We start from the raw sequence: 23280 nt of genomic DNA on the forward strand, positions 1-23280 counted from the left end.
CACTTTCTAGTAAATTTCCTGCTGCTGCTGCTAAGACACTTCCATCATGTCCGACTCTGTGTGACCCCATAGACAGCAGCCCATGAGGCTTCCCCGTCTCTGGGATTCTCCAGGCAAGAACACTGGAGTGGGTTGCCATTTCCTTCTCCAATGTATTCAAGTGAAAAGTGAAAGTGAAGAGTAATCTCTATTTCAGAGTCAGTTTCCTAGGAAACCTGTGCCCTATGAGAATTCTCTGGTCATAATCAAACCACCACTTTTAGTTATCATTTAATAATCTAAAATGTTGATGGTGACTTGTGTATTAATCATAACAGACTAACTTCTGTAATAAACAATACCAAACTGTTAGTGATGTAATCCAGTAAAAATCTGCTTGTTATCCAACACTGTATAGTGCACTGTAGTTCCGAGGGGAGAGGGACAGTCATTCAGGATCCAGGCTCCTTCCGGTTTTGGGCTTCACTAATTTCTAGGAGTTCTGTCCTTCAACTGAAAGGTGAGGGAAAAAATGAGAACAATGCAGGAAGGTTTGATGGCTTGAAAGAGTGCACATCAATTGTACTAACCTTCCGTTGGCCAGAACTCTATCATATGGCTGCGCTAAGACAGGGAGGCTGAGGATCAGCAGTTTCTGCTATTTATTTATAGAATTCTTGTGATTTTCATATCTTCCATTTTCCATGACATGTGACATTCTTGTATCAATCTTCAACTTGTAAGGACTGAAAATTTCATCTTTATTAAAGAGTTTAAAAGATTCACGGTGTCTCCCCTTTGATAAAAGTCTCTGTATGGTGTGAGTGTGCATGTGTGCAGATGCATGTGTGTGTGTATCTTTAACAAATAAGGGATATTTTTAAATAGCAATATTTAAAAAAAAACAGAACAATGATATATATCACTTTCACACTCAATAAAATTAAAGATGATTCTTTAACATATACAATATTCAGTACGTGTACACATTCTGACTGTTCCTCAAAAGTCTCTTTCTGAAGTTCTGTTAATTCCTGGACAGGTACTGATGGTTGTGTCAGAGTTCAGCAAAGTCTTCCCAAAACTTCTGCAGGATCCACTTATTCCTTCTCTTTGAACTGCTCTGAAGGCCTTTGTCACAATCAAAGCCATGCCTATTTAAAAACCATAAACTAAACGTGCCTGGATTCTCTAACATCAACTGATACTTTACTTATATTTTCTTTTCCTTCTTCAGATAGTTTTCATCCACTTTCTTAGTTATCACTCTTTCAAACATGGCTCTGGCCAGCCCTTCAACAGCAACTCTTACAAATGCAAGTCTTGGGGCCACTCCTGCTACAGTCCTTCCAGGTCTAACATGATTTATAGGAAACTGCTTCTACAGTTCGAGAAAAACCACTTTTTAAAAAAGGATTAAATCTTTAAGTTCAATAATAAGGGTATATGTTTCCTCAATGACTTGTTTCAAATAGCACCTTATATCTTCAGATTGTATTTGGGATCTTATGTAAAACCAAGTGAATTGATTTCAAAATGAAATCTTAAATTTCTATTTTTTTTTTACAGCTTCTAATGTAGTACAAATACTTCTCATCAAGAGGTTAGAAAATAAACTAAAATGACTGACCCAAACTACTTTACATCTTTAGCCCCATTTCTTCCAGTACTCAGTTAAAGGTAAAACGAAGCTTGATAGGAGATTGCTAAAAATAATTTCTAGAAGCCAACTGATAATAAATCTACTAGTGAGACTATTTTAAATTCTATACCCCTGTGGGAATTTGAACCTTAGGGACTTCAACTTCTGCTATAAACTCTGTCAAAGCACAAATTCAAACCCTAATGTTTGATCCATTTTCTGCACATGACAACCTCTTACAGAGTTCAGGACAGTACTAACATCCACAAGGGCTATGTCACTTGCATTTATTGGGATTTTTGGCTGCAGAAAGGAGAAAATTCAACTAGCTGAAACATTGAAGTGAATTTATGGATTATGTTGCAGGAAAACTCAGAGATAGATATGACTTCAGGTAAGCTTTCACTCAGCCCAGCAGGTCAAGAATCAGGGCAAGCACCCAGTTTCTCTCCCTCAAAATTTTGGCTCTGCTTTGTCGATGTTGAGTCCATTTTTTTCACCAGGCCCTCACTTTGTGGTCACAAAGATAGTTGCTAACAACTCTGGAGCTACCGTCTTCAGGTTCATTTTCTAGCAGAAAAGTGGGAGTTTGTTTCCCTAATTACTCAAACCAGTTTTGAGAACGGAGACTCTTTGCACCTTACTGGAGTATTTTCATCTATGAAACAATCATTGGGTCAGGGGGATGAAATCTACTGACTGGCTTATACTAATCAGGGCCTACCCTTGGAGCTGTTGGAGGAGGGGTCAGTCCCATTCAAACTGTATAATTGAGAAATTCAAGGTATTACTAGGAAGAAAGAAGAGATTATTGAGAAGGAAGCAACACATGTTCACTACAATACCAAATCTAAATTGACTGACTTGGGCATTCTATCAAAATAAAATACAAAGTAAATTATAGCTTTAAATAAATTGGGTTTTTGCTTTGTCATACCTGTCCTCAAAGGAATTCCCCACTGATGTCCCTACCAAGGGTGAACATCTCTGCACAATGTTCAAAGCCCATCACAATAATATCCACCTTCAAGGTGTACGTCTCTTATCAGCTATGTCTCTTCAATCTCCCTCCTGCAAACACTGGTGATTCTATACTTTTGTGAAAAAAAAAATCTGATTATAAAAAAATACATGCTAACTTAAAGGTCAAGCAATACCGAAGTGACCAAAGTAGAACACAGAAGTCCACCATATTTAGAGTGAGTATTAGAGACAGAATACAGATGTCTGGTTGTACACATCCACATTGGTTTAAGGCAGAAATCATGACTTTTACATTTTAACTGGGCTGTCCTACCTCTTGTCAAAATGGCTTCATCAAGTGGTTGTATCAAAAATATCCTACTTCTGTTTGTGGTTGGTTTTTTTTTGTTGTTTTTGCCTTGTTTCCTTTCTTCTCTGCTATTTAGATCTCTGTCTATATGGATCCCAGTCATCTTTCAGGGCCTAGCTTGATCCCTACTCCCTTTTTAAAACTGAACTTCTTCAATGGTCATAAACAAAATATAAAAACATAAAGGGTATTTTAAAAATTCTTTCCTGACTTCGCTAGTTCAAATGGACTTTCTTCTCTACTTAGAGCCTACACTACACAATCAGCATGTAACTACAAATTATTTATATAGTTTGTTATTGTTCCATATGTGTAGGAGTAGGTGAGAAGGATGTGGGTGGAACTGTTTTATGGAGTCCTGGGGTGGGGTGTGGACTTACAGAATCATGACATAGCAATGAGTACAAGGGAGGTGTGGAAACAGCTAGCCCTGGGAAATTACAGAAAACTGGGCCATAAATTTAAAGCAGGGGTCGGAATCAACTCCTAAAGCAGGCTTTGTACACAAGCTAGAAGTCAGAACAAGGCAGTATGTCAAGGCCAAGAATTTGGTTAGATATCTGGAAATCTACAGGAATGGGAGAGGGTATATCAGGGCATAGATTAACAATGAAAATGATGATATATTATGCTTAATTAAAATAATATGTGAAACATAATTGATGTATAACATCAAAAATATCAAAACAACACAAAAATTGCTCAATTTTACCCTGAATTGAAAATGTGATTATCTTTTGGCTCAGCAATTCTACTTCTAGGATGTTATCCTATAGAACAATTCACACAACAGGACAAAATGAATGTATTCAACACTGTTGATAAGAGCAAGAGATAAAATGGAAACAAATAATTATCTACATGCTTATCTGCCTATACTCTACTATTCAAACATACAGTGGAATAATAACCAGCTATTAAAACAGAGGTAGATCTGTGAACATTGTCATGGAAAGGGGTCCAAAATATATTTTAAAAGAAACTTTCAGAACAATATATAAAGCATGACTTCTTTAAAATATAAATTATAGGCATTACTCATATGTTAAATGAGTTTTTAAAAAGTTTTTGAAAGCATCATCATCTATTTGTATGAAAATCACCTAAAGTACCTAGAGTACATGTTAAAAATACATATTCTTGGACTTCATGTAAGATCTCCTGATCTATTAGACCATATAAGATCTTCTACTGAACTACATACTAGACCTGCTGAATCATAGTCTCTGGTGACTGAACCCTAGACTCTGCATAACAATCAACCCACATGAATCTTGTGCCCAATACAGTTTGAGGATTACTGGATTGATATAGTATTAACAGGGGTTCCACCCAAGCCAAGGAACTTGGAGGGCAAGCAAGGGTGAGGGAGTATGTGAGAGGTTGAGGGGGTGGGGTGGAGGGCTGAGAGTTTTCCCTTTCATTTTACTTTATACTCTTTTGCATTTAAAAATTCTTTATAAGAATTCATTACTTAGTAATTATCTATCTACTAGAGATTTTTGAGGTTTAGAAGACAAAAACATTAAATATGGATTTTCTAGGTCTTGTAAATAAGAAAATACATTACCAGTTCAGCTCATTCGAGAAAAGACTATCACATCAGCAAGTATAAATTTGGGTATTTTTTTTACTCATATCTGAAAGATAACAGAAACAAGTTGACAAGTTGAGCAAGAGTCACTATCTTGATCTGGGGAAGAGCTTGAAATATTTAAGGGAAAGTAAATAACTCAGTGAGGCTAGAGAAGAATGAGCAGGAGTGTGTGGTACCAGACTCGGGTGGAGAGATCACCAAAGCTAGATCATGTGTTGTTTTGTAAAGAATTTAGAGTTTATTCTAGGATGCTGGTGATTGGTTTTAAGAAGAAAGTGATGTTATCTCCTTTGCAATTTAAGTGATAACTTTCATATCTTTTGATGTGATATTTTCAGTTAGAGGAATTTTCCCACAAAAAAAGTTTTTCAAAGATGTTCCTAATTAGAATTTTACATTGAAGATAACCCAACAATACAGTGAATGTATAAGCAAAAAATGACTTAGAGATACATGGAATAGCAAGGGAATTCCCTGGCAGGAATTAGGACTCTGTGGTTAGGACTCTGCTTTTTTGCAGTAGCGGTCATGGGTCGGATCCCTGATTGAGAACTAAGATCTCATACGCCCCAGGGTGTGGCCTCCCCCAAAAAAGAAGAAGAAATATATGGAATAGATATGGCTATTAAAAATTATAAATATATGGGACTTCCCTGATGGCACAGTAGATAAGAATCCACCTGCCAATGCAGAGGACAGGAGTTCAATCCCTAGTCCAGAAGATTCCACACGCCACAGAGCAAGTAAGCCCATGCACAACTACTGAGACCTCGCTTAAAGCCTGCATGCCTCAACAAGATAAGTCTCCACAATAAGTCCATGCAACTAGCCCCACTCTCCGCAACTAGAGAAAGCCTGTGCGTAGCAGCGAAGACCCAGCGCAGTAAAACAAAAACCAAAATTATAAATATAGGGACTATAAAAACACACTGAAATAGTCATAAGAAGTGAAGTCAAGCAAAACAAATATTTTAAGAGATTAAATCTACAATGAAAAAATGTCTTTGTTTCCACTGTTATGTGTTTTCTTTGTCCTAGCTAGGTTCCAATCATGGTACAGAACATGTATGTTTCATTTAAAGGAATTCAAACAGCCATAAGAGTAAGTATGTATATTAACAAAGATTAGGGACATAAGGGATGTTTGGGGTCTTAATATTTACTGGAAACTTGGCTTTCTGTAAAGTTTTTTATTATTACATCATAACAGCAACCAAAAAAATCAGATGCTATCCTTTAATGACAAGAAATATTTCAGGGAACCTTATTCTCTCTAGTTAAACTTGACTTAGACTGAATATATTGAACAAACTAACACTGGTCATAGTTTTATAAAATAATGAGTATGTGTAGCACAACATCAATCATTCCATTTTACTTCATTGATGCTCCACAGCAACTCTATAAAAGAGTTTACTAAGCTCTTGAATTAATAACTGTTGTCAGTTCAGTTCAGTTGCTCAGTTGTGTCCGACTCTTTGTGACCCCATGGACTGCAGCACACCAGGCTTCCCTGTCCATCACCAACTCCCGGAGTTCACTCAAACTCATGTCCATTGAGTCAGTGATGCCATCCAACCATCTCATCCTCTGTCATCCCCTTCTCCTCCTGCCCTCAATCTTTCCCAGCATCAGGGTCTTTTCCAATGAGTCAGCTCTTCGCATCAGGTGGCCAAAGTATTGGAATTTCAGCTTCAATAACTATTGTAATACTATATAAAATAACTATTGTAAGGATATAGAAATGATTTTCACTTTGGATATATTACTCCAAATGGTGAAAAGACCATTTCTTGTTATTTATGAGTTATATTCATCAAATTACTGAAAATCTGATTTAAGGGAAAACCTCTATACTTCCTATTTTTGAGAGGAATCAGTCATGTAAATTAAAAGGCAAACACTTCATGAACAAGTATAAGGATTAGGAATACATCAAAGCAGACAATAATTGAATATGATACCACATTATTGATATTCCTATACAGATCTAAGTCCCATATGGACCTTAAAAGGCCTTAAAATTAGCTCTCTACCAAAAGTTTACTGTTAATATAATCCAAGACACTATCAAAAGGTATAGATGAAAGTATACTATCAATATAAGTTTGATAAGTAGACAATTGAAAAGTATACATGAAAGAATTTTAACCAAGAAGATGGACTAGATAAATAACCAATCAATGTCTATTCAGTACCTAGTCCCTAAGTGGCCAGTGTTTAGAAAATACCAAATTATGGAAATTCAGGCATAATCAATAGTTCTCAACCAGTTATACATGTATTTCAGAATCTTCCTGATAAGTTTTTTAAAAACAGACCACATTAAGCTCCCCACCCCTAGAAATTTTAAACTGTTAGGCCTGAAGTAGAATTTGTGTTTATGCATTTTTATTAAAATATTTCTTAAATGTGTCTGATGATCCTGGCTGGGGGAGAATCACTCAGACAGAGCAGTCATTATAGATTGGATTGAGCGGACAAAATACCATAAAGAAAGCCTGCATACCTACAGCTGTGCTTTGCCACATGGAAAAGTTTTAGACAGAGAATAATATGGGACTTCCCTGGCGGTCCAGTGGTTAGGACTCTGTGCTTCCACTGCGGGGGTCATATGTTCAATCGTGGTCGGGGAAATAAGATCCCACAAGCCATGCAGCACAGACTAAAAAAGAGGAGAGTAAATTATTTACTCTTTGAGCATAAACTGAGGTGGGAATGGGCAAGGTATTGTTTGGGAGAGAGCAGGTTGGCCATTCTCCAGTGAATTCAAGGTAAATAAAGATGGTAGTGTATACTGAATGAGGTAATTACAAGGTAATTGTTGACGTTAAAAAATATAATACAGTAGAGGACTGAATCCAGGTCTAGGGGTTAGGAAATGAGTGATGTGGAATCAAGGTAGTGAGCATTTAAAGCAGTCATTTGAGAATTTTGCAGGGGAGGGAAAGAAAAAAATAGAATGGAATTTGAATAGGAAGAGAAGAATCAAGAAAATTTTTTTCCAAGACAAAGGAGTCTGAAAATGTTTGCAGGCAGGAAGAGAAATCCAATAGAGAAGAAAAAAGCAGATATTATAGAGTGGGTACAATTGGGATTCATATCTCCCAAGTGTTTTTAATGTATTTGTTTAAGGACTAAAATATATTACAGTAAATTAGATATATATATATAAAATATATATACAGTAAATTATATATATATACTAATATATAAATATATTAGTAAATTAGTATATTACCAGTTTAATTAGAATTAAAATTTGAGTAAATTTAATGGCAATGGGAATCACTGACAACCAGAGTCTCCCAAACAGCCTAGGACAGAAAGTAGACAATAAAGTCAAAGAAAGTTTCTATCAACTCTATTATCCTTCCGTTCGATCCTAAATTCACAAACTTTGTGAAAGTAACTTAGATGCAAACATTGAATGGAAATTTTCAAATAAGAAGATGTAGACAAGTACATATAATTTGAGCTAGAACTGAAGCCAGGTCCTTCCTCTGCTTTTTGCCAGAGGAGCAGGTAACTGGTTCCGGTAAGTGCTGCCCTCTGCTTCAAATCTTGCTCACTGACTTAATAGCCTCTTTCTTGGAATAATCTCTTAACGTTTATGTACTAATGACTCCAAAGCAGACCAAAAAAAAAATTTAATCTAGACTTTATAAGGAGATTGGCTTGGCTTTATTACAGAAACTATGATTTTTTTGAAATGGTTTATCAATTCAGGATAGGGTAGGACAACAGCAGCCACTATTAAAAGGATATGACTTGATGGAAATTATCCTTGAGCAAATTATTCTGTAAATTAAGGTAGGAAGGACTTAAGTGGGTAAAAGAATACAGACGGGTCTGTTAAGCTCTTGCTATCCTCTCAGATATGAGTTGTTGAGGGGCAGAGCCAAATTGCAAAGTGTGTTTAATTTTATATCACTGGATATAAAATTTCAACTAATGATTTGAAGATTACAGTAAAGCATTAGGCTATGTTTTATAGGGTTGTTTACTCTCTTTTTTTAACTTGATTGTACGTATAAAATATTGTCACATTTTATTATTTCATTTGATCCTCATGAAAATTTTCTGCAATTGAGAGAATAGAAGTTATTTTTCCAGGCTGTTTAAGAAAGTAACCGAGATTTGGAGCAGTTTAACAAGTTAATTCATTGAACAAATGTCTGAGTGCCTACTATATGCCAGTCACTGTTCTAGTCAAGGTTATATAGTTTGCTAACGCTGGAGCCAGAGTCAGAATTCTTGATCTAGGATGTCGATGGAAACGTAGCTGCACTGCATTTATTTACCCGTGCTCTTCAGAAGGCCACTGGCGCAAGGCCCAAGATGCAAGTCTTGGGAAATACAGATGCTGGGTGGGGCATACAGAAAAACATACGCCTTTTGGGTATGACCTATAAAGGAAAGGTTTTTATGTTTGACAAGTAGCACATCTCATACATTTTTTATAGAGCAGATTAATGTATATATTTTTAAAATACCTTTGACTATGGATTAAAGGTTTAGGCTTCTTAATTATATAGCCCACGGAGGGCAAGGTATGTGTCAGCAACCATGATAAAACACATTTATGAAGCAATTTTAAATTTAATAGATGTATAGCTTGATTTATTTGTATTCTTTAAAGAATTTGCAAGCAAATACATAGATACTTTATACCTCAGTCATAGAGACATCAGAGGTGCTCTACTAGACAGAAGCTCAAAGAGTTCAGATAAAACGCTCAAGATAATTAAAAAAAACCAAAACAAATCCTGATTTGGTCAAATCTTATTTTGAAACAGAGGTCCTAAATTGAGATTTACAGTAATGTCATTTCTGATATGTAAAAGCTGGTTTTCAAAGTTGTCTGCCTAGTGTTTTTCTCACAGACATTATTTTTACTTTGGACTGGATCTAAGAAACTTTGTTCTTTGACAAGTATGCCTTCAATACATTTAAGTTACAGACTCCAAATCTTTCTCAACAAATTTTTTAGGGTCTACTTGACTTGATTATATTAGGATTAAAAACTCTAGCTATTTGCATATACTCCTACACACACTTAACACACATATATCCAGTTTCCAATTTTTTAATTTTAAAACTGTATGTTTTATATTATCATTACAGGGAGATTAACAATGACTAGAGAAAGCAGGGCACGATAAATGTGTTTCCTCCATATCAAGTCCTAAAACTAGAAGCAAATGTCACACGTTTGGAGGTTTGTACAGAATGCTGTAAACATAGTTTCCACGGTCCCTGTCCACAAGGCCTTCCTGTTCTGCCAGGATGAAGAATCCTGCTCTCCACACGCTGGTGTGGTCAAACTATCAACTGACTACCGAAAAGGCACATTTCTTCGTCAACTTTATTTGGCCCTCTGTCCTTGAATCATAGTTACTGGTTTTATGGTCCAGGGCAAATAGTCTTGAACTCTACAGCAGAGCCAAGACATCTGCATCCGATGCATCATAAATCCAGCAGTCAAATCCCCCACTCCCCGCCCACGCCGAGTTTCTTTTTGAATGGCGATGAGCCGTAAGCCGAGGCCATAAAAAGCGGATCTTCATTCCGACTAAGTGTGGGTGACAACTCAAAGGTGTTTCTTCTACCACTGGATGGGAAATCTTGGGACATCTCGCACAGGCCACCTCTAAGAAGCAATGGAGGTGACACTGTCAGATGAGACACTGAACCCATGCTGTCAATGGCCGACCCCTAAATGCACATCCCCCAGCCTCGCGCTCCAGCTGGAAAGCCCAGAAACCGCAGGGAGCTTAATCCATTCCAGCAACAATGCAAATTCTTGGAAGCGCAGATTCCCGCCTCTTCCAGGCCGCGCGCCGAAATCAAACTAGACGCAGGCTCCCTGGGGGCCTTGCCGCGCGCGCTCCGCTCCCTCCGCCGGCCTAGCCTCGGCCGCCGCCCGCCCAGCCGCGGAGCTGGGCGGGGCCGCCTCCAGGCAGCGGGGCAAGGCGGGCCGACCAGGAAAAGACGCGGGAGGCACGCTCTGCGCAGGCGCGCGGCGCCCCGCCTCCCCAGCGTCGGCTCTTGGGCGGGCGGCGCGGGCCCTCCCACTCTCCCCCGCGCCGCCGCACCGCCCCGGCCCTCGCTTCACCCCGACGCCCCGGCGTGCGCGTCCTCCCGCCGGCCTGCAGGCCCGGGGCCTCTGCCTGCTAGCCCGCCGCTGCTCCTCGCGGCCCCGGCTCGCGTTCACGCTGTCGCCCGGGCCGGCGCGGCCGCGGGCAACCGCTCCCCCTCCCACACCTACCCCGCCCCCTCCCCGCCTTTTCCGCCCTCCGGTCCCCCTCCCTCGGCCCGCCGCCGCTGCTCCAGATGAGGTGATGGCAACGGCCAACTTCGGCAAGATCCAGATCGGGATTTACGTGGAGATCAAGCGGAGCGATGGTGAGCCTCGCCGCCGCCCCTGCCGTCCGGCCCGGCTGTCGGCTGTGCGCGGCGGAGACGCGGGCGCCGGCCGCCTCATTGATTGCTCCGCCGGGCTGTGGGGGCGGGAAGGCGGCGGCCGCGGCGCTTTTGTGTGTGGCGTGTGTGCGAGTGAGGCCAGCTTGGGGTCCGCCCCGGGTGCCGCTGCAGTGCCGAACCGGGGAGGGGCCCTGCGGGGGCCTGGGCCGGGGGGAGGCCGACGGGGAAGGGCCCCGGGGTCTCCGGTTGTCTTCGGGTGGGTGCGCCGGAGGGTCCCGGGTCGGGGGGCCCCCCGCTCCTCCCCGCGATCTCCATCCTCCCCGGGGACCCCCGCCCGGGGACGGCAGGCTCCGATAGGATTGACCCAGCCTCGCGGCTCACCCCGGCCTTTTCATTTTCCGGCCTCATCTCTGAGGGGATGGGGGTGGGGAGAGCGTGAAGACCAGAGATTTCAGCATTTAGGGAACCGACTACTGGTCCGAGGCCAAGGTGGGAGAGAAAGGCCAACCCCATTGGTTTAAGCTGTTTGGTTGTCAGGTTTCTTCGTCTTTCATTTCTCGAGCATGCCTCTTTCTTTTTTGCCAGTCCCTTCCTTGGAAGAAGGATGGGGAGCCTGTGGTGCTCAGCCATGAATAAGGGTGGGGGAGCAAAGGGAAGAAGTATTCGATAAGCTTCTCAAAGGTGATGAGACTGAAAGGGAAGGAGCAGGATGATCCTTGTCTGTGCGAGGCACTCCTGAGAGGGTGGGGGTGGACGACCGGATGTTGATATTCTCACACCCTCCTGAGAGGTAACCGAGAGAAAAGTGTAAGACGAGGTGGAGGCACATGCCTAATTAAAATTATAAAGAGAGAAAAAGCCCTAGGCTTGTGTCTCTTTCTATAGGTTTCTCTTGGGGAAAATGTTTTACGCCCCTAGCCAGCCAGGATTGGAAGTCATTTATATTGTAAAGGAGAAAACGCATGGAGGCGGGTAAAATTATGTTTCAGTCCAAACATTGAACGAAGTAGAGGTGTGTAATACCGAGAGGCGTGCGGTGTATCTAATCCTGTGCCTTTAGGTTATGGCTTATTATCGTTTAGCCTAGTCAATGGTAACTGTCGCCGTCTCATCTACAGCCTCTACCGAGAGGCTTCTACAGGTTTGATCAAGTTATGTGAAGCTTAGATTGACTGCCTTGTTTATCTGTGATAACATATATTGGAAGACCCTGTGCAGCTAATGATTTTTTTCCCTTTCCTTATATCTGACATAATTTGTGTCAACATTATTATGCAGTATGTGAAAAGATAAATTATAACACATTGAGCTTTAGAAGTTACCCATAACACTAGCGGGGAAGAGATGTCTCTTACTTTGGTTGGGGTTTCTTCATATTTTCTCATTGCTTTCCTTAGGCTGTGCTGTTACTGTAATTTCATTTTTAGGTAAATGCAGGTTCACTGTATACTAGTAAAAGTAGGGTTTATATATATTATTTAAAATTTGGGGGAGAAGCAATAAAATGTGTGAGTTCTTTACATTCTAAGACTTTTAACTGTGATTGTAGGTTTAACTACAGAATTTATCAGAAAAAGTATCATGATACTTGAAAGGTTTGGTTAATTTTATGTTTTCTAGGCTAACATCTTTTTAAATGTGTCAGACTGCAGACAGTTTTGGTTTTTGGGGGGATTCTAGGATATTCTTTATTTAGTACTATATTTAGTACTCTTTCTGCCTTCATCTTCTGCCTATACCAGAAACCCAGACATCTAAGAGCTTTGTGTTCTTACATAAGTGCTAGTAACCTAAAATCATATTTCAAAGCAGTTTGCCCTGGAGAAATAATGGAAATCATTACAGTGTATTTCATCTTAACTTACAGTCATGTATGTATTTATGCTCCTCAGGTGCATAGTAGAGTTGAAGGTAACAGATAAGCAGAGAACTTAAGGAAATGATCATTTGCATTGGGTAGTGGTGTTTCACAGTAGAAATTGATGTCTGGGAGACTCACCGAAAGCCTTCCCTTTTTCACTTTAAAGAAGCTGTTTTGTTTCCGCCCATTTCTATGGTCTGTCTATTTGGATAAAACACTAGTGATCTTTGTAACAAATAAACTTTGTAGTTGGATGAGCACTAACGTAATGCCTGAGACAGAGGAAACCACATGAGTGAAGAGGGGTGTTCTAGACTGCTGTTCACTGGTGATTTTGATGTTTCTCTGCATGCTTGCTAAGTGGTGATCCTTGTCCTTGTTTCTGAGCATGCTTCTCCCATCCGCGATGCTCATATATAAAAAAAAAAATTTCTAGGTAATTAATGTGGACTTGTTAGTATCTTTCAACACCCTGCTCAAAACTAATTCCCAGTATGTTTTCACTAATTACTAAAACTGGATGGCCAGTCAGTCACTGGATTCCTAAGTCATTAGGAGACTCATGAGACAGCATATTTCCTCAAGTATTAATGTTTGGGTACATTTTTCTTAATATTATGTTTTCAGACTGCACCAGAGAAGGGGTGGTATGGAGAATGCTATTGATAGATGGCAGACTGCCCACTCCCACTTCAGCCACAGCCTGGGCATTACAGGATTTTAAATTCCCAGAATTCATCTGCTCCTCGATGAGTTCGTTGCATATAGTTTTGAGTGAATCACTCATTATTGGACTCAGTTTTCTAATGTTGTTTTGATTAATCATTACGACAAAATCTTACCTGGAAGGAAAACAGTTCCATCTATGCTTATCCTGTGCTGCTGCTTCTTTATTCTGCTCCCCACCCCCACCCTACTGCCTCATTCAGGCCTCTTAGTTCAAGATTCCCAGTGTTCATTGAAATTGAGTGATCTAGAAAAGGCTTACTGACTGTTTTGGTATTCTGAGATTAAAAGTGACAGAGGTTAGGCTTGGACTCCTAAGATTATTCCTACCCATAGGAAATAACCTGGCATGAGATTGGACTGGTTTGTGGAAATGAACACTCAATGTTTGTTTTCTTGCATGTGTCTTTCTATTATCTTTCTGATTCAGTTTCTTTTTGAATCTAATGACTCTAAAAACTGCAATCTTAACTGTTGTGTAGCTAGGTAGTCTTCATTAGGAGACCTCACACACACAAAACTGTACTGTTAAATTATTTCTTGTTTGTTCTACAGTAGCTTTGACTATCCTTTGGAGGCTGGGGGAATGATGAGAAATGTTTTGCATATTTGGAAGCTGCAGCCACGATGGAATTACTCTTCGAGGTGTCTTAGTCACGTAATTGATAAATGTGATCTGAAGAGACTCATGCACTATTTCAACCAGACAGATCCTTGGAGATAATCAAGTTCTCATTTTTTAAAGATGTGGAAATTGAGTCCCAAGTCACTGTAAGTGACTTGTCTAGATTCATACAGTGGAAGCCAAGAGCCTGGCTTAATGTAGCCTAGAAACCAAACTATCAACTGTGACAGGAAAGGAAGAATTCTCTATTCCAGTTGAGAAGTCGGAAATTGCTTCTCACTCATGGGAAAGCCATTGGAGAGCAGCGTTAGAGAGCCCAGTTGGAATGATCCGGTAAAAAGTGTTGTGGTATGTTTACTAGGTCACAAAACTCAAAAATTGTGAGAGGAAAAAATACATCTGTTTCTTAATTAAACAGTGAAAAGAGTGCTTTAATTAAGCATCTGAAATCCAGAGGAAAGATTTCAAAGGACCCATCAGGAATCTTGGAGTTTAGGGCAGGCCATCTTAGAAAAGATTTTAGTAACCTAATTCACTACCTGTTTTGCCACATTTATTCTTCTGCTCATTTACTTTTCCCTGTCATTAGACAGGCTTTTAGAGAATGGACTGTGAATTTAGTTAATAAAAATGAACCACATAGCAGTATAGTTCCTTTTGGTACAGTTATGTGATTTTGATTATGGAGTGAGTGGAATGGAGGGAATTGTGGATTCAGTTCAGGTCAATTCAGTCGCTCAGGCATGTCTGACTCTTTGCGACCCAGTGGACTCCAGTACGCCAGGCTTCCCCATCCATCACCAACTCCTGGAGCTTACTCAAACTCATGTCCATCAAGTCGGTGATGCCATCCAACCGTCTTATCCTCTGTTGTTCCCTTCTTCTGCCTTCAATCTTTCCCAGCATCAGGGTCTTTTAGTGAGTCAGTTCTTCACATCAGGTAGCCAAAGTATTGGAGTTTCAGCTTCAGCACCAGTCCTTCCAGTGAATATTCAGGACTGATATCCTTTAGGATGGACTGGTTGGATCTCCTTGCAGTCCAAGGGGCTCTCAAGAGTCTTCTCCAACACCACAGTTCAAAAGCATCAATTCTTTGGTGTTCAGCTTTCCTTATGTCCAACTCTTATATCCATACATGACTACTGAAAAAACCATAGCTTTGACTAGACAGATCTTTGTTGGCAAAGTAATGTCTCTGCTTTTTAATATGCTCTCTAGATTGATCATAGCTTTCCTTCCAAGGAGCAAGGATCTTTTAATTTCATGGCTGCAGTCACCATCTACAATGATTTTGGAGCCCCCCAAAATAAAGTCTCTCACTGTATCCATTGTTTCCCCATCTATTTGCCATGAAGTAATGGGACCAGATGCCATGATCTTGGTTTTCTGAATGTTGAGTTTTAAGCCAACTTTCTCACTCTCCTCTTCACTTTCATCAAGAGGCTCTTTAGTTCTTCGCTTTTTGTCATAAGGGTGGTGTCATCTGCATATCTGAGGTTATTGTGATTTCTCCTGGCAGTCTTGATTCCAGCTTGTGCTTCATCCAGCCTGGCATTTCACATAATGTAATAAGTTAAATAAGCAGGGTGACAATATACAGCCTTGATGTACTGCTTTCCCTGTTTGGGACCAGTCTGTTGTTCCATGTCCAGTTCTAACTGTTGCTTCTTGACCTGCATACAGATTTCTCAGGAGGCAGGTCAGGTGGTCTGGTGTTCCCATCTCTTTAAGAATTTTTCACAGTTTGTTGTGATCCACACAGTCAAAGGCGTTGGCATTGTCAATAAAGCAAAATTGTGGATTAATGATTTCTTTTTACATGGTGATCAGCGTGATGTTGGTTATATATTTTAGGTCTTCATAATTTTTCAAATAGGTTATCTACCTGGATCCTCCTAGAAACCCTGTGAGGTAAGTAGGGTAATTGGGTGGCAGATTCATTGCTTTATAGGTGAAGAATCTGAGGTTGGAGAACTTGGCAAGATCATATGGTTAATAAAGAGGCTTGACTTGGACCAAAACCTGAGTCCTTTTGCTCCCAGCTCACTTTAGATGCTGGCAAATGTTTGCTGATGATAGTATGAAGTTAATCACTTTTTATTTTTTGAGATATAAAAGCCTCTTTAGCTTTAGATAACCTACAATTAGTAATGTTGCTTAAATTTGCCCAACTAGTGAGATCAAATTGATTTGTCATATTGTATTAACTATAAATGTTAAGATTCTTGAATCTAAGGTTTTAAAGCCCCTTTTCAATAGTCTGTCACTTGTTGCTTCCAGAACTACCACAGAAAGAAATCTATATTCTTTGCCTAGTCACTTGAATTTTGTGACAAAAATTTTCCAACTGTGGGGAAAGGCTATTTGTTGTTAATGCGTGATAATTTTTTAAAATATCTAGAGAAAATAGCAAAGAGCCAATTAAGCTCATTTCCATACTTGTAGGAAGAAGGTACAAGTATGGAAAATCCAGACCAAGATTCCCTTGAGAGATATCCAGACCCATTCTTTCTAGTCACAAATAATACTTGTCATTAATATTACACTTATCTTTTGCAAAGCTTAATTCTTAGAATTAACCACCCACTTTGCTTTTAACACCTCTGTCCTGTAACTTGAAGTAATCTTTTAAGGTGTTTGTTTTGAGGTTGTAGTTTTGAGCTTGAGAATAGATACAGTTTTTAAATCCTGGGTAAAACTAGTTTTTCACTCTTGTGGTCCAGTTGTGGAGCAAATATAGGAGGGTTGCCCTTCTGTCACACACTAACTCTTGTAATTAAAATAGTACTAATATTGTTATAGTGTCTAAGTGAAAATAGATGTTAGAACCTCACCATATTAAGCATTTAAGTGCTTAATTACACATAGTGGATGCTGTGACATATACTGTGTGTATGAGAACTAAATACAAATTGCTGATCATGGGATATGTCTAGTGAAAGCTTACACAAACTGAAATGGAGTATCGTTTCATCGTTGGTTAACCTTTCATTTAACTTTTTGCTACTATCTCCCAAGGGTAAAGGCTTCCCAAGTGGCACTAGTGGTAAAGAATCCCCCTGCTAATGCAGGAGATGTAAGAGACGTGGGTTTGATCCCTGTGTTGGGAAGATCCTGTGGAGGAGAAAATGGCAACCCACTCCAGTATTGCCTAGAAAATTCCGTGGACAGAGGAGCCTGGCTGGCTACAGTCCATGGGGCACTCAGACATGACTGAGCAACTGAGCACATGCACACTCAAGATTAAAATGAGGGGAGGAGTGTCCCTTCTAAAAATTGTGCTTCTAAATCTAGTACTGGCCTTTCCCATTTGGAGTATTGCGTATTTTTCTCTGTACCTACTGCAATCAGCTTGCTGTTCAAATGGGCTTTTACTAGAGTGAGAGAGTATTTTTGTGTATAGACCTTAAGTGATTATGCCATATCACAAAATAATGTGATCTCATAATTCTTTGTTTCCTTATTACAGAGTTAATTAAATATACCTTTAAATACTTTATTTATTTATTTTTGGCTGTGCTGGGTCTTCGTTGCTGCTAGATGTGGCCAATGGGAGCGACTCTAGTGGTGATTCTCTCGTTGCGGAGCACAGGCTCTAGGGCACGCGGACTTCAGTAGTGCAGCAGGTGGGCTCAGTCGTTGGAACTCACGGGCTCTGGAGCCCAGGCTCAGTAGTTGTGGCACGCTAGCTTAGTTGTTCTGTGGCGTGTGGGAGCTTCCTGAATCAGGGAGCAAACCCGTGTTTCCTGCATTGGCAGGCAATTTCTTTACCACTGACCCATCAGGGAAGCCCGAAATATGCCTTTGTTCATAGTTGCATATAAGGCATTCTGATAGGTGTTGAAGTTCCTGCCCTCAGAAACAAATAAGTGATTTTTACGTAGTATGATGAGTTCTGATAGAACTGTGCTATTCTGTGTGTACATCATTGCCACTTACCTTTTCCGATACAGATTCTTAGATTATACTGTCTAAGTTATGAGCCTTCTGAATGGAAAATATCTGTCATCCAGGATGCTGCCCCTTTTGCATCCTCTGCCCATTACAGTATCCATTATCTCACATGGCATGCTTCCCTGATGAACCGGTATATTCACTCTCAGAATTCTTCTTAAAATACAGCACCACCAGTCCTGGTAGCCCTTGTCAGTCAGTTGAAATTGGCATTGTTATTCTTAGCCTATTTTCTGTTCTCTAATATTCATTTGATTTTTTTTTTTTTTTTTAGCCGAGAGCAGGTTTCCCTCACAACCACCTCTTCCCGGGCGCCAGGCGCTGCAGCGAGCGACAAGGAACACGGACGTCTGAAATTTTTACTTTATACCTTTTAATCTTTGTTTTGATGCCTAAAGGAGTGAAGTTTATTCCATTTTAAATTTCTGGCAGACCAGTCCCTGGCAGCAGGTTCCTCTCTGGATATCCTATGTTGGGATGCTTGTAAACACAGGGACCACGGAAGCAGATAGAGCCAGCTGCCGGTTCTTCTGTGTGAGAACAGCCTCCTCACATGATGTGGCCAAGGGCCTGTAAGAATCAGCCATGTCCCAGGGCTGTGTTTTACTTACTTTCGAAGACTTTGTCTCCAGGTTTTTTTTAAATTGGTTTTTGGCATTAATTTTAACCAGATTTCACCTAAATAGGATTTTTTTAAAGGAAAGTTTGGATCAGGATGGGACATTCTTGCGGTAAAAATTTGTCCAGTGTTTATACTATGAATGACCCTTTGATTAGAGCTCTTGGCCAGGAGCTCCCTACTCAGCCTCATCCAGATAGCTATGTCTTCCATACTGCCACTTAAGTGTTGTTTCTTAAAAAGTGAATCCATGTGTTATTCTTGATATCTGAAGGGGTTTAACGTTTGTGCCTTTTATAATTCTTTTGTTTTGCTAAGTGTATAATATCCAGTATCTTATTTGACTTTTGTGACATCCCTATAATGTATACAGTATCTTCCCCATTTTACAAAAGTGAAACCCTACACTTGAGTGTATAAACTACTGTAAAGTGCTTAAGCCTCATGATGGACTATTTTAGATATTCACATTATATGCGTTGGTCAAGGCTATGTAGTAAGTGTATTTTAGGGATGTGGATATGTTTAGGGAGCATAAATGTTACGGGAGTTCTGTTTCTAGCCTGGGTAGAGTTAATGTAGTGGTTCATGGCCCTGATTGCTTATTAAAATCACATGTAGGGCTTTGGAAAAAACAACCAAATATAAACAACTCCCCACCTGTCACCACCAGTATCTGGGTACTTTGCCCAGAGATTCTGTTTTAATTGGTCTGATATGAAGCCAGGGCCTCAGTATTTAAGACAACTACACTGGTGAAACAGCTTTATGCACATTGATGATTCTAGTATACACCCAGAGTTATGATCCATTATGTTAGAAAAAGTAGCATTTTCTAACAGTGATCTGACAAGACCTCATGGCAAGTGAAGTTAAAATGATGGAAGATGACCAGTAGACTGTCTTGGGGGGAATGAGGGATTCCAGGCACATGGCACCACATGTGAGTTGGAAGTGGAGGACTGTCAGGTAAAGGGCATTTAAACCTGGCATAGCAGGGCTTCCCCGGTGGCTCAGTGGTAAAGAATCAGCCTGCCAATGCAGGAGACATGGGTTCGATCCCTGGTCCGGGAAGATCCCCTGGAGAAGGAAATGGCAGCCCACTCCAGTATACTTGCCTGGGAATCACAGTGGACAGAGGAGCCTGGCAAGCTACAGTCCATGCGGGTCACAAAGAGTCGGACGTGACTTAGCAACTGAACTGCTGAACAATGAGAAGGTGATAGATGAGGAGAGGAAAAAGGAGGAGTAATCTGGGGCACCTTATTAAAGACTTGGCAACGAAGGTAAGGTAATGCATCTTGGAATTAACTGCTAGGACACTTGGAAACTACTGTAGGACTTAATCTCCTAAGAGCAGTAATAGGCAGCTAGTGATTAGTGATAGATTAGAGGGGGAGAAGTACTGAAAATGGAACTAGCAAGGCTAGGATTGCATCAGTCGAGGAGGGTAGGCAATGATTAAGAAACAGGTGAGATACAGAATACTGGAAAAAGAGTTGATGCTGTATGCATATATCACTTGTGCCGAGTAAAGGGCAGATGTGTTGAAAAGAATGGACTTAGCGTTTGAAAAGTCTGAGTGTGGGTTATAAAATCTCTTCAGTCTGTTTAATCAAGCTAATCCTATTCATGAATACAGCATAGAGAACTGTAGAGCCAGTGTACAGTGTGCTATCAGAGAGCATCCAGCTCGGGTGTTCATAGTTTTGCCACTAGTGTTTTAAAAGTGAGTGGGTCTAAGGTTTGAGTCACTTCCAGTAAATGTTTATATGGAGATCAGGAATTTACTTAAGCTATCACTGCTTTGCCTACTTAAGACTCAGTTATAGTGTATTAGCCAAGACCCTCTTAGAATTCCTAGAAGGAATGGAAAGGAAAAACCGTACTTAAAGGATCTGGCTTTGGCTCTTTAAGGGGTGGAGTGTTTTGATTCTTAAAATGCAGCTGCTCTCCTTTACTTTTCCTTTGCTCTTATTTTTGGCCTATTTTTTTCTGCCCTGACTTTTGCCTTCCGTTTTCATCCTCAAGATTCTGAATGTCATTTCAGCATTTAGAATCTCTTAGCTACTATTTGCAGTTTAGGAGTTAAAAATCGGTTTTTCAGTAGTCGTGTATGGATGTCAAAGTTGGACCGTCAAGAAGGATGAGTGCCGAAGAATTGATGCTTTCGAATTGTGATGCTGGAGAAGACTCTTGAGAGTCCCTTGGACAGCAAAATCAAACCAGTCAATCCTAAAGGAAATCAACCCTGAATATTCATTGGAAGGACTGATGCTGAGGCTGAAGCTCCAATACTTTGGCCACCTCCTGCAAAGAGCTGACTCACTGGAAGAGACCCTGATGCTGGGAAAGATTGAGGGCATGAGGAGAAGGGGGCAACAGAGGATGAGATGGTTGGGTGGCATCACTGACTCAGTGGAGACAGTGATGGACAGGGAATCCCGGTGTGCTGCAGTACGTGGGGTGGCAGAGAGTTGGACACAACTCAGCAACTGAACAACAACAAAGCAAAGGATGAGTAGACAGAACCCAGTGGATTTTTGGGGCAGTAAAATTATTCCTTATGATTTTGAAATGGTGGTTACATGTTGTAAATTTGTCAAAACTCAAGATACGATACCAAAAGTGAACTCTAGTGTAAAATATGTACTTTGAATAGTAATGATGTGCCGGTGTACGTTCATTGATTGTAACAAGTGTTCGCAGTGTGGGATGTTGACATTATATAGGAGGCTATGCGTATGTGCGGGCAAAGGATATATGGAAGATTTCTGTACCTTCTGACCAGTTTCGAAAACTACTGCTCTTAAAACTGCTTTTAAAGGAGGGAGGTGGATGCAAGCTTTAGGGGTGATGAATGACAAGGGTTTATACATTTTAAGAATAAGAACCCAATAGGGTTGTTTTTGCTCTTCATTTTTTGTTATCTTTAGTCTGTTGGCCAATATGAGAGACTTGGGGTTTGCTGACAGAATTTTTAAGTGAGCTGTAGTGCAATGAGAGGATTCAGATAATGCTTACCAGCTTCAGCTCCATCTCTTTACTTTGGCCCACAGACATTTTGAGTTATAATTCAAATACTATAACAAATGTCCAAGTAGTGTACTAGAAGCTTCTTCCTTGAAATTGGCCAAGGTCTAGTTTAAATAAGAGTTTACCTGTTCTAGTTAAACTTTAGGTAATTCGTGTTCTTAAGATATACATATGAAATCTAATTATGTGTCATCCTGTGAAAGCTTCGGAGAAGGCAGTGGCACCCCACTCCAGTACACTTGCCTGGAAAATCCCATGGATGGAGGAGCCTGGTGGGCTGCAGTCCATGGGGTTGATAGGAGTCAGACGCGACTGAGCGACTTCACTTTCTCTTTTCACTTTCATGCATTGGAGAAGGAAATGGCACCCCACTCCAGTGTTCTTGCCTGGAGAATCCCAGGGACGGGGGAGCCTGGTGTGCTGCCATCTGTGGGGTCACACAGAGTCGGACACGACTGAAGTGACTTAGCATAGCATAGCATAGCATGAAAGCTTAGTTGGGAGTGTAAATAGCATTGCATTTTGGAAGGTGAGGAACATGGTATTTTTAAGCCTGAAGTTTACTATGGACAGCCTAAAGAGAAATGGATATAGTGATTTACCTAAATGGTTCTTAGGAAATTGGAACAAATTTGAAACCCTGATTAATGAAGTAAGTCTTAAAATTTAAGCACAGACAGCTCTCTAATGAAATACTGCTATCGGTCAAAACTTGCTTGTTTTTCTGTAGTGAGGAAATTGACTTGTCCAAGGTCATACATAAAGTAGCAGAAATGGCACCCCACTCCAGTACTCTTGCCTGGGAAATCCCATGGACAGAGGAGCCTGGGAGGCTACAGTCCATGGGTTGCAAAGAGTTGGACACGACTGAGCGACTTCACGTTCACTTTATGGCTTCCCAGGTGGTGCTAATATTGAGGAATCTGCCTGCCACTGCGGGAGACACAAGAGACACAGGTTTCATCCCTGGGTTGTGAAGATCCCGTGGAGCAGGGTATGATAACATACTCCAGTATTCTTGCCTGGAAAATTCCATGGGTAGAGGAGCCTGATGGGCTACAGTCCATGGGGTTGCAAAGAGTCGGACACAACTGAAGCAACGTAGCACATACTTCATTAAAAAAAAACAAACTAAAAATCTCATTCCTGTGCGTATGTCCAGAAAAGATGAAAACTAATTCAAAAAGGTAGATGCACCCCAATGTTCATAGCAGCACTGTTTATAATAGTCAAGATGTGGATAAGTGTCCATCAACAGGTGAATGGTTAAAGATGTGTGTGTGTGTGCATGCACAAAAAGAATATTACTCAGCCATAAAAAAAGAATGAAGTATTGCCACTTGCAGCAACTTGGATGAACCTAGAAACTACCATACTGGGGAATTCCTGGCGATCCAGTGGTTAGGACTTGGCATTTCCAGTACAGTGGTCCAGTTCAATCCCTGGTCAGGGAACTAAGATCACACAAGCCATGAGGTTTGG

The 23280-nt window shown here is 40.6% G+C and overlaps 1 protein-coding gene across 3 annotated transcripts in view; it reads left to right on the forward strand.

Moving 5' to 3' along the window:
* The first annotated feature begins 10613 nt into the window (after positions 1-10613).
* KIF2A (kinesin family member 2A) overlaps positions 10614-23280 on the forward strand; it is a 68050-nt gene continuing 55383 nt past the window's right edge. For 2 of the 3 annotated variants that reach the window (XM_070357512.1, XM_070357513.1), the window contains exon 1: positions 10615-10959. In XM_070357512.1, coding sequence (XP_070213613.1) covers positions 10896-10959 — 64 coding nt within the window. In that variant the 5' untranslated portion in view covers positions 10615-10895. Of the gene's footprint in view, positions 10960-23280 lie in introns of all 3 variants that reach the window. The other variant, XM_070357511.1, reaches the window with a different exon arrangement.

This window comes from Bos mutus, chromosome 20 (genome assembly GCF_027580195.1).
Source record: "Bos mutus isolate GX-2022 chromosome 20, NWIPB_WYAK_1.1, whole genome shotgun sequence".
Lineage (NCBI taxonomy): Eukaryota > Metazoa > Chordata > Mammalia > Artiodactyla > Bovidae > Bos > Bos mutus.